This window comes from Leguminivora glycinivorella, chromosome 5 (assembly GCF_023078275.1).
Source record: "Leguminivora glycinivorella isolate SPB_JAAS2020 chromosome 5, LegGlyc_1.1, whole genome shotgun sequence".
In the NCBI taxonomy this organism is placed as follows: Eukaryota; Metazoa; Arthropoda; class Insecta; order Lepidoptera; family Tortricidae; genus Leguminivora; species Leguminivora glycinivorella.
Genome location: NC_062975.1, coordinates 515,526 through 528,193, shown reverse-complemented (window position 1 = coordinate 528,193; position 12,668 = coordinate 515,526). Strand labels below are relative to the sequence as shown.

Here is a 12,668-nt window from a genome sequence, read left to right as displayed (position 1 = left end):
TTCATCTTAAGTTTGTGACTTTGTGACACATTTGTGACTTACATCTATGGAGTCTCAGTACTTTGAAATAAAGAATTATTATTATTATAAGTGTAACTTTTCTTGTGTGTACAGTGTCTTGTCTGGCATACAAATTTTTATGAAAGGGGGTCTACCTTTCTCTGCAGCTGACTGTACCTTCCAAGCGCCGTGGGAGCAACGTTTCGATTTTGTTTCATGTTATTGAAATTTCGGGAACTTTTCATTTTGTTGGGAGTCAGGACAACATGACAAAAATCGGGAGAATCCCGTCAAACCCCGACCATCTGGCAACCCTCACTAGAAAGCTGGGCCGGTGGGACAAGTCTGACCAGTGGCTAGTCTAGTCTGGGTCTTGTAGGGCTGGGTGCACTATCGCTCCATATCGAACGGGTTCTAAGTGGGAGCCCTGGGAAAAGGGGCTTCTGAGAAACTAGAGATTTTACTAATGAAAAATGATAAAATGAGGATAGATAGATAGAATAGTTTTTATTGGCACAGCAAAGGATTTAGCGGGAACAAAATAAATCTCTCTACGAGTAGACAACCGAGTATGTAGGTAGGATAATGATAAAATAAGGAGGATTGAAAGGTACCTATAAAACAGGGTGTAACAGAAAGAGAGATCCGTTTTAGGGATATTGAGGGTAGCAAAAGTATAACAGAGGTCACTGACGATCAGTCCGACGGACCGGACGGCAAAAGTTAGAAGGGCCTAAATAGTGACAACGCTAAAGTATTGACAGACCAATCGACAGATCTTATGACAAAAATAAATTACCGCTAAAAAAATCGGTAGGTGATCCAAAGTTATCCAATCCTCCTTATGTGAGGGATAGTTTCTGATTAAAATGAAAAAACTTGATTAATTTATTACTCTTTTTTATTTCGTTCAATGCTCTACAATAAGGTCAATCAGGTACTAAGATATTATAATATCATAATCGTTGATCCTATCAAAGTATTATCTCAAATTCATAATTAAATATTTTCATGATCATGAGCATGACCCAGTGCATAGAATTTATGCACAATAAAATTATAAGTCGAAAATACAATGAAATTGAGGTTAAGCAGTCAGCAATTTTAAAAGAGTTGGCATAATATTAAAAACGAATCTAGTTTATGATAAAACTGAAATAAAAATACAAATCGAAATATTTTCCATGAAAATACTTTCAGTTGTTCTTAGGATATATGGATATATGCCTAAAATATTAATTATTTAAGCTGACCTAATCACAGAATATTCACATTATCTATTATCACATTTCTAAACTGTATCTACACCTTATGAGTAGATACCTGGATTGTATTGATATATTTAATTTTTCAAATATTAACTCTAACTTTCAAAGTTTTGACAATATTTTTCGAAAATTGTGATCGATTGCTTGTTTTGCCGCTTCACTAATTTTTTAAAATCTGTAAAATGTCAACAATTCAGAAATCTCAATTCAAAAGATCGGCTAGGGAAGTATGTACGGGTGTCGGGTATATGGAACATATAAGTAAACTCTGTTAACACTTTCAAAGGTCACCAGCTATCAGTTATAAATAACAGTTCCCAATCTCTCAATGACGCTAATGCAACTGGGACGAGAAAATTAACTAAGCCTTAATAGACAAGGTGAAATCCGCGGTTAAGTTTTTTAAGTTCTCGCGCTTTGTGCACATGTTTAAACCCAGTGACAGGTTGCTGGGACGTCGTCGGTCTTCCGCGACCACGGCCAGTGCAACCTGGCCGAAACTTTGGAAAAAAAATGTTAATTAATCGCGTTCGACCTGCGTCTGACTTTAAATATTTGTCAGATAAAAATTTGACCCTGAACATTGACATTGTTACAGATTTGACTCAAAATCCTAAGAATGTTAACACAAGATCTACTATGCAGACATTTGGCTAGGTCTAAGGTTTGCGCGGCGGCTGCGCCTGCGCCGGTATCGCATTGCGCTTCGGTTCCTCCTTCAGCTCGCTACTCTCCGCTGATTGGCCGACGCGCTTCTGCTGGGCAGGTGCTGCTGATTCTGTGAAGCATTTCCCATAGTAAATTAACAACAAAACCTTATCTTAGTTGACAGACTAATGACAAAAAATTTATAGTTTAAAAAACTCTAGAAAAACACGCTTTTATAAATGCACGTGAAAGCCAAAAATAAATTATGGATCGTTCAAGTTGTCTCTATTGCTGGGATGAAGAGTAAACTATGTGCTTTTAATTATAATATTTGATTGTAAAAGCGTGGGGCGCTGCAGTCGTGCTGCAAGTCCAGTTAGCGCGCCAATCTGTGTAAACTGCTTCTCGTAATGTAGCTTAACTTGATTTCTCAGCAAGTTATACAAAAAGTTTTTCCTGTTACAGCGCTCCACGCTTTTACAATCAAATATTATAATTAAAAGCACATAGTTTACTCTTCATCCCAGCAATAGAGACAACTTGAACGATCCATAATTTATTTTTGGCTTTCACGTGCATTTATAAAAGCGTGTTTTTCTAGAGTTTTTTAAACTATAAATTTATTTTATACTTTTTAGTCGTTAATAATGAAATATATTTAAAATTTAAACAAAAATATTATTTTAAGTAGGCGAATTTCGCAAGCCATTTGTGGCTTAACACGTATTGCTACTTAATAAGAATTAATACCACCTGATATATAGGTACCAAGTTTATCGCAATAAAGTCATTCATTTAAAAAAAATTTCATAGTGCTGCGCTAATTTGAAGATTAATGCAATACAGAACTTAAGGATTTCATCTTACAGAGTAGGAAAAAGACAAAAGGTTGAATTTTCTCAGTCGCTCTCTAGTATATTTGCGTGGGGTTGAACCTGGATATGGAACGTGGACGCGACAGTTTGCTAAGCAACTAAAAGACTGATAGTGGCTCTGGGATCTGTAGACCTTCGCGACGTGCTTAGCAGTGGCGTGGCGTGAAATTTTTTGTTGATAAAGCCCTTACTTTTGCCCCCCTTACTTTTGCTCTTAAGGGTCACAAGAAAGCCCTAACCCAACTTATTTTAAATATTACATTGATCTTTCTTTTATGGGGGGGGCTTCGCTCCCCGAGCCCCCCTTACTTTTGCACTTAAGGGTCACAAGAAAACCCTAACCCAACTTATTTTACATACTACGATGATCCTTTTTTTTTGCGGGGGGGCTTCGCCCTCCGAGCCCCCCTTTCATTGCTCTTAAGGGTTACAAGAAAACCCTAACCCAACTTATTTTAAATATTACGTTGATCTTTCTTTTATGTGGGGGGCTTCGCTCCCCGAGCCCCCCTTACTTTTGCACTTAAGGGTCACAAGAAAACCCTAACCCAACTTATTTTACATACTACGATGATCCTTTTTTTTTGCGGGGGGGCTTCGCCCTCCGAGCCCCCCTTTCATTGCTCTTAAGGGTTACAAGAAAACCCTAACCCAACTTATTTTAAATATTACGTTGATCTTTCTTTTATGCGGCGGGCGAGCCCCCTTACTTTTGCTCTTAAGGGTCACAAGAAAACCCTAACCCAACTTATTTTAAATACTACGTTGATCTTTCTTTTATGCGGGGGGCTTCGCCCCCCGAGCCCCCCTTTTGTTTATTTACTCTTGAGGGTAACAAGAAAACCCTAAACCAACTTATTTTGAATACTACGTTGATTTTTTTTTGCGGGGGGCTACGCCCCCCGAACCCCCCTTACTTTTATTCTTAAGGGTCACAAGAAAACCCTAACCCAACTTATTTTACATACTACAATGATCCTTTTTTTTTGCGGGGGGCTTCGCCCCCCGAGCCCCCCTTTCTTTGCTCTTAAGGGTTATAAGAAAACCCTAACCCAACTTATTTTAAATATTACGTTGATCTTTCTTTTATGCGGGGGGCTTCGCCCCCCGAGCCCCCCTTTTGTTTATTTACTCTTGAGGGTCACAAGAAAACCCTAAACCAACTTATTTTGAATACTTCGTTGATTTTTTTTTGCGGGGGGCTTCGCCCTCCGAACCCCCCTTAGTTTTTTTCTTCAGGGTCACAAGAAAACCCTAACCCAACTTATTTTACATACTACGTTGATATTTTTTTTTTGCGGGGGACTTCGCCCCCCGAACCCCCCTTAGTTTTATTCTTAAGGGTCACAAGAAAACCCTAACCCAACTTATTTTACATACTACGATGATCCTTTTTTTGCGGGGGGCTTCGACCCCGAGCCCCCCGAGCCCCCCTTTATTCGCTCATAAGGGTCACAAGAAAACCCTAACCCAACTTATTTTAAATATTACGTTGATCTTTCTTTTATGCGGGGGGCTTCGCCCCCCGAGCCCCCTTACTTTTGCTCTTAAGGGTCACAAGAAAACCCTAACCCAACTTATTCTAAATACTACGTTGATCTTTCTTTTATGCAGGGGGCTTCGCCCCCCGAGCCCCCCTTTTGTTTATTTACTCTTGAGGGTCACAAGAAAACCCTAACCCATCTTATTTTAAATACTACGTTGATCTTTCTTTTATGCGGGGGCTTCGCCCCCCGAGCCCCCCTTTTGTTTATTTACTCTTGAGGGTCACAAGAAAACCCTAAACCAACTTATTTTGAATACTACGTTGATTTTTTTTTTGCGGGGGGCTTCGCCCCCCCAGCCCCCCTTAGTTTTGTTCTTCAGGGTCACAAGAAAACCCTAACCCAACTTATTTTACATACTATGTTGATATTTTTTTTTGCGGGGGGCTTCGCCCCCCGAACCACCCTTACTTTTGCACTTAAGGGTCACAAGAAAACCCTAACCCAACTTATTTTACATACTACGATGATCCTTTTTTTTTGCGGGGGGCTTCGCCCCCCGAGCCCCTCTTTCTTTGCTCTTAAGGGTTACAAGAAAACCCTAACCCAACTTATTTTAAATATTACGTTGATCTTTCTTTTATGCGGGGGGCTTCGCCCCCCGAGCCCCTCTTACTTTTGCTCTTAAGGGTCACAAGAAAACCCTAACCCAACTTATTTTAAATACTACGTTGATCTTTCTTTTATGCGGGGGCTTCGCCCCCCGAGCCCCCCTTTTGTTTATTTACTCTTGAGGGTCACAAGAAAACCCTAAACCAACTTATTTTAAATATTACGTTGATCTTTCTTTTATGCAGCCCCCCTTACTTTTGCTCTTAAGGGTCACAAGAAAACCCTAGCCCAACTTATTTTAAAAATTACATTGATCTTCCTTTTATGCCGGGGGCTTCGCCCCCCGAGGCCCCCTTTCTTTCCTCTTAAGGGTCACAAGAAAACCCTAACCCAACTTATTTTAAATATTACATTGATCATTTTTTATGCGAGGGGCTTCGCCCCCGAGCCCCCCTTTCTTTGCTCTTAAGGGTCACAAGAAAACCCTAACCCAACTTATTTTAAATACTACGTTGATTTTTCTTTTATGCGGGGATCTTCGCCCCCCGAACCCCCTTTAGTTTTGCTCTTAAGGGTCACAAGAAAACCCTAACCCAACTTATTTTACATACTTTGTTGATCCTTTTTTTTTGCCATGCCATGCCATGCCATCATGGAATGCCAGTGCCAATCTTCGGGCTTCATTATCAGACCTTGAAACCTAGTCGTCGTCAAAGTTCATTATAAGACTTTTCTAAGAAACCAGAAAATAGCTATGATACGAAGTTCCATCATGTAGTTCCAGTTCATTTCTTCCGGCTCCATCATCAGACATTGAAACCTAATCGTAGTCAAAGTTCATTACAATACTTTTCTAAGAAACCCAAAAACAGCTATGATACGATGTTCCATCATGTAGTTCCAAGTCATATCTTCCAGCTTCATCATCAGACCTTGAAACCTAATCGTAGTCAAAGTTTATTACAAGACTTTTCTAAGAAACCCAAAAACAGCTATGATACGATGTTCCATCATGTAGTTCCAGGTCATATCTTCCAGCTTCATCATCAGACCTTGAAACCTAATCGTAGTCAAAGTTCATTACAAGACTTTTCTAAGAAACCCAAAAACTGCTATGATACGATGTTCCATCATGTAGTTCCAGTTCATATCTTCCGGCTCCATCATCAGACCTTGAAACCTAATCGTAGTCAAAGTTTATTACAAGACTTTTCTAAGAAACCCAAAAACAGCTATGTTACGATGTTCCATCATGTAGTTCCAGTTCATATCTTCCGGCTCCATCATCAGACCTTGAAACCTAATCGTAGTCAAAGTTCATTACAAGACTTTTCTAAGAAACCCAAAAACAGCTATGATATGATGTTCCATCATGTAGTTCCAGTTCATATCTTCCGGCTCCATCATCAGATCAGTTCAACAGTATCATATTATTGTATTGTCATCAGAACTACATACAGCTGCCAATTTTCATTACGCTACGATCCTTGGAAGATGGTTAAATTAGCCTCCGCAGATTCCATTACATAGTTAGTTACATACACGACGACCTAATAAAAGCGTGTTAAAAATAAATTAGTTGTGGCGACAGTCAAAGACGTCCAAACGTCTAACCTGATTATCAGTTTGCACAGCGGAACGGCATGTCAGTTGGAAATAAAAAGTCAGGCTGTGGCTATCCGGAGAAGTAATATTCAGTGAGCACCAGATTTTTGTTCTCGAAGCGTGGGGTAAGAAAGGGCAAGTATGGATCTTCCATTATTTTTTCACAAAAAGGACCCTGGCCATCGTGACCGAATGACCGAGTGGTTCAGGTATCCGTTGCGAAAACGGAGGACACTGATTCGAATCCAGCTTTGGACATCTAGGTCTTTTATACTTTATGTATGACATATAAGTATGACATTTATTTAAGTTTATACTTAATTTTTGTCTACTTACGGTTTGCATTTGTAGCAGTATTCGCGGCGGGAGTCTGGCGGAATGGCACGGCTAGGCGGATCTGCTGACCCTCTGGGCCCGGTCCTTGAGGGCCAACTTGTCTGAAAATTTACAGATAAGATAAAGATTTATTTATTATTTGTACGTTTTCGAAATTCTTTCTACATTAGGCAGATATTTTGACATAACATTTTCAGATATTAAATACCTATTAAGATACGAGGAAGAAATTTCGCAATAAGGGAAACAATATGTTCCATAGGTACTTACTGGAAAGCAAGGATCTTGGTATGCCAAGTCGAAAGGTCGCTGCAAGCCAATAGGAGCCCCCATTAGGAGTCCAGGGTTGCCCTGCTGAGGTCCCAAGCCTGGTGTAATGGCATACTAGCCACTTTCCATGTCTAGCAGTAACACAATGGTTTACTGCGACGTAACGCATATTGCTTGGTAAACGACAACCCAAACATGTATATATAGGCATACCTTTATACAAGAAAGGGATTCATTACTTCACGCTTTACCTAAATACTACTCGTGTTTATCATTTGACTAACGTGCCGCTGCCCATCCTCATCAGTAATAACATATCTTGTTATTACACTGGTCTGTAGCACTTCATTGGAGACACCACTGCAGCTAGCCCAAAGATGTCGAGAAAGCTTGAATTTTGGTACCTTGCAGAGAAGAATAGGAATGGCTTTTTATTGGTACTCACTGGTACGCAAGATTAGGATCTTGGTACGCCAAGTCGAAAGGTCGCTGCAAGCCAATAGGCGCTCCCAACAGGAGTCCAGGATTGCCCTGCTGAGGTCCAAGGCCGGGTCTGTAGTAGCCATTCACTGGAGACAGCACTGCTTGGCCGGAAGGATCGAGGAGAATTGCGTTTTGGTATCCTGGAAAGATGAATTTTTAACTTCTGATAAGCAGAAAGATGCACATAGGCTTAGAATAAATTTAAAAGTGGAAAATGGTGGAGTGGAGTAGTTCCAGAGGCCGTGAGTTCAAGTCTTACCCAAGGCAGACATTTTCCACTTTCATTTGATTTATTTTGTTTAACTTTAGAGACTGTCTTTGGAGGGAAACTTGAACTAATGACTTCTGGAATTCAAATCTCGTCCAATGCAATAATAATCCGTCGTTTTGAAGTCGGTTCTCGGCATTGTACGAGCCGTACACCTTAGATGATATGATTCTTGATGGTTGATTGTAGTCTTGATAGAAACACTGATTTTGATACACTTATAAATTTATTGATAACCAAGGTATTTTGAGTACTAGCTAGGAGCACGTATAAACGTAAACTAATGCATAAATCGATGTATGGCGTAATCGCAAATACAGCAATTAAAATAAAGTCATAATTATATTAATTTTTATGCTGACGCGAGAAATGTGCAATGCTTGCATTGTACATATTCCCGGCCAGGAGATGAGAGATTGATAAAAGATGCTGATACATTATTCTTATATAAATCTGATCATTACAGTGAAATGTATTCAAATATTAGAATGAAACAAATGACAGAATAGAATTTAAGTTGCAAGGAATTATTTGATTGAAGTAAATCCCCTAAACATAGAAATGTTTGTAGAGTTAAGCGCAGTCGCCGCGACGCGATGATCTTGTCTCTCAGGGGGTTGTCCATTGTGGTGGTGCTCGGTCGCTGATGGGATAGAGCTGCGCGATGTGATGGACATCGAGGTTAGTCTGCGGCCGCTCTCCCGGGGGGCGGCGGCGGCGGCGGCGGCGAACGGAGGGGTGAGGCGCGCGACGAGTTGCCGTCGACGAATGTAGCGGCGCACGTACAGCACTGCTAACACTGCGACAATGCCCATGACCACGTAGATTACTGTGTAATGATGAATGTCGTGGTAGTTGATTCTGTCTGATAGGGCTCCCTCGTTCTTCATATGTTCAATTTGATCTCTGATAACCTTGAAATATTTGTCGTTGTTTTCAAGAGCTGTTGATTCGCCTTGCAAGACTGGTACTGTTAGGTTTATAACGTTGTTGATGGAAGGCACGTCGAACTTAACAACGTTTGATTGTGTTTTGATTTCGTTCGAGAGTTTCTTCTGGGGAAATATAGTAAAGGCGTCTCCATTCAACACGCACTCTGTTCGAAGGGTTATGATTCCTGCCTTGTTCAAATGCTCAGCCTTGACCTCCTGTCCGCATATGATTCTCGCAGTACATTCGTCACAACAAAAGTATAGGTATGTATTCATAGTGCTTAGTTCCGTCCATATGTTTCGACAAGTGTCAGAGTCAGCTGAACACTCGTTCGACATTTGATCGGCGATGCAGAGGTGTGAGTCAGACTTTAGTTGATAAATTGGACCTTGTAGCGTACAAATGAGAGTATATGAATCGTAGTGCGAGCATTTATTTACAGTTTCATCCAACATAGGTATATACGATTCTTTTTTGATGTTTATAGCCACTTGTTTTGCTATGGGTCGTATTTTGATCATATTTTTTCCAACTTGACGTGGGATTGATATTAATCCTTCATATACATCTTGAAAAACTAAGGGAATCTTGATTTCGAAGATAAGGTACTGACGGGTCATTCTTGTTCGCACTTTCATTAATTGATATAGTTTGGGTAGATCTGTGTTGATGTTCTCGCAGGGTAGAGTCAAATCCTTTGGCATCTGCCCGGCTATGATGTTCAGCTCATCTTTCAACTGTTGTGGTTAGAGTTTGCATTATCCGACGGATTTTTAATATTCGAATAATTCGGATAATACAATTTTTATTATTCGAATATTCGAATAATTCGGATAATTTCGGATAATTTATTAAATGGAACAAAATTAATGTTACAGGTGCGTATAAGCGTGGAATTGATAACGGCTGAGATAGATGAGCGCCATAATGCGAAATTTACCTACATTTTTATTTATTTTTTTCGTAAATCAGCAAACTGTAGAAATTAAAACACACCTAGCTCTCTATCTTTAGTTCTATGACTAGAATCTTGCAATCAGATAGTGAGCTGTCGATATAAGACAGTTAGTAGTAGTGATTAGTTAGGTGTGAGGTATAACGAGAAGTTTTTCTGACAACACCTTTACCTTGGAAATGAATGGTAGAGAGGATGGCTTGTGTAGAGTGGAACGTGAGACAACATCATTGGATATGATGATGGTTATAGGCGATACAGCGTTGTCATATTATCCGTTCCGATATCGGATATAGGAAGGATGTCAAAGGCAAAAATCAAAGATGGCGCCTTGAATGATTTCGAGAATGTATAGGAGTCGGTCCTTCGCTCGATCGGATCGGATACTCATCTTATCTTAAATCTGCGGGGCCCTTCCGGATACACTTCGACCCATCGGGATCTTTTGTGCAATTACCCCCTTAGATCTTAAGATCCTTCAGCTATTCAGGAGCTTCTCGACCATCTCCACGTATCGGATGATGAGGCTCATGGGTAGCTCTCTGATGTCCTTTGGTACTAGGTAGCCTGCTCCAAAGTTCTTCATTCTTTGTCTGGCGAGGGCGTGACATTCAGACATTAGATGTCTGACGGTCTTTTCCTCTTCGCCGCACATGCGACAATCTGTGTAGTCAGCGTGTCCCATCTTGGCCAACATTCCTTTGATCCCGTAATGGCCTGTGAACACCCCCGTTATAATTTGGAGTTGTCTTTTGCCTAGCTTTCCTAACTTTTTGTTCCATCCAGATTCTACCCTCCGCATAAAGAGCTTTGAATGCTTCAGACCTACCAGGGCATCCCACTCTTTTTGGTGATTAGCCTTTGTATGGTCCTTCATAGCCGTTTTAATAGTTCCTTGTGACGTTGTCTTCAGACCTGGCCTTGGCAAGTTCATCAGCATTTTCATTGCCAATGAAGCCTTCGTGCCCCGGTATCCATACCAGTTGCATCTTGTTTTGCCTTCCAAGCTTGTTAAGAGCTTGGATGCCGTTTAATACCAGTCAAGAGTCACCTCTGGGCGATGTGAAGGCTTTGAGTGCCGCCTGACTGTCGCTAAGTATATAGATATTCTTTCCTTGGGTTTATCTAACTATATTTTTATGTACACAGGTAATTATTGCGTATGTCTCGGCTTAAAAGACAGTGGCATAATTGCCCATGCTGATACTACCACTGTAGTCACTAGTCATTTGCATAAATGCCTACGCCCGTACCAGATGCCATCTTGGACCGGATCGGATACTATAATATAAAAAGTTTAAAACTCTTTTCGTAGCCTCTAAACAAAAGCGTCCTGGTTAGGGTCTTAGAACAGGAATGAGCAACTGAGCATAGGTACTCGTTCAAAACAGAATAACAAAAAAAAGAGAAGACCAATTAGTCGAAGACACTTCCTATCCAGGTGTGAATCATTTTAGACCTTACTTGCACAGTGGCTGGTACCAAAGTACCAATGGAAGGGCAATGGGGGGAATGGAAGGCGATAAATAAGTATTGTACCACCAACATAAAATATAAATATAAAATATACAAGACATAAAATTTAAAAAAAATAAGAAGGAGGAGGTACAAAGGCGAACTTATTTAAATATTCAAATCCAAAACGCCTCAAATTGCTCGGCAGCAATTTGATGGGTTTTAGTTTCCAAGTTGATCAGTAGATCGACTAAGATTTCAAAGTATAAGTAGTAATTAGACCGATTTTTGTGTATGAATGTAACTAAGGACTTAAAAGGAAAATGCCTTATATTTCTTAGTGAAGTGGAGGGAATTCTGGCGTACTAAATTGCCATGGAACTGATAACAGCTAAATTCGGAGTGAGGCGCTAAATTTCAATTTCAAAAAAACAAGGGACCAGGAAATCTAGGTATAAATCTCCCTTATTAAGTACGGTTTTACAGATAACTTCACGTTAGCTATTAGCAGTAATGAAAGTAGGTTGGGGTAACGTTTTCATATTAAAAAATAATACTTGAACGTTTTTCTGTTTTTTTAAATCATCCAATTAATCGAATATTTGATAAGAACTGAGTGCGTGGGGTGAGGCATTCTGCTTACTTCTTGTCCACGAATGCTTTCTTTGTTTTGTAAATATTAGTTTGATTTTGAAGATAGAAAATAGGTGTTAACTTGTTAGCAATAACATTGTCCGTATTAAGAATTGATCGAAATTGGTTTCAGTGACGTCTATCTATTAAATATATTACTTATAAATAAAAAATAATGTTTATAGAAATTATCCGTTTATCCGGATAATTTCACTTGGATTATTCGAATATTTTCGGATAAAAATATTGGCGGATATTCGAATAATTCGGATATTCGAATATCCGGATTGCAAACCCTAGTTGTGGTGTCAAGAGATGCACGTTAAATTTGCCATAAATAACGTTAGCAATGGTGTCCAATAAAGTGTCTTGTATGCTCTTCAGGTTCACGAGTATGTTGTTAGCGATGATTGATGATACGGTGATTTCATTTATGTGGGTTGATTCTTGCATTTCAGTTGCCTGCTTGTTAAGGCTCTTCTCGATGTCGTTTATGTGTTGATTGAACGTTTTGTGCTGATTTTGCATTGATGTTTCAACTCTTTTCAGTAAGTTAGCTTCCGCCTCGATAACCGAAGTTTGATTCCTCCATAATTGTGCTAAATGTTTCTCATTAGCTCTGGTCAGGTCGATGTCCTTCTGATATTGTTCGGCAAACTGTTCATCGAGCACGCCGAACAGGCTGTGAGCGACGTTACCGACGCCGTTGAAGAAGGCCCTTCTCTGTCGTGGGGACTCGACGCGTTGACCGAGTAGCATGCTGTCGTAGTATTTTAGTTCCGAAAAGGCGTGGCGCAGTTGAGTTAGGACGATGTTGCACTGTTGTTTATTTTCGAGGGCGTG

The 12,668-nt window shown here is 40.1% G+C and overlaps 1 protein-coding gene across 1 annotated transcript in view; it reads right to left on the bottom strand.

The window, feature by feature from the left end:
* Window positions 1-883: 883 nt before the first annotated feature.
* LOC125226111 overlaps window positions 884-12,668 on the bottom strand; it is a 43,985-nt gene continuing 32,200 nt past the window's right edge. Inside the window, exons 7-9 of the mRNA XM_048129974.1 lie at window positions 7,544-7,721; window positions 6,829-6,929; window positions 884-2,046 (exon numbers count right to left, since the gene is read on the bottom strand). Of these exons, the coding sequence (XP_047985931.1) occupies window positions 1,928-2,046; window positions 6,829-6,929; window positions 7,544-7,721 (398 nt within the window). The 3' untranslated portion in view covers window positions 884-1,927. The remainder of the gene's footprint in view (window positions 2,047-6,828; window positions 6,930-7,543; window positions 7,722-12,668) is intronic.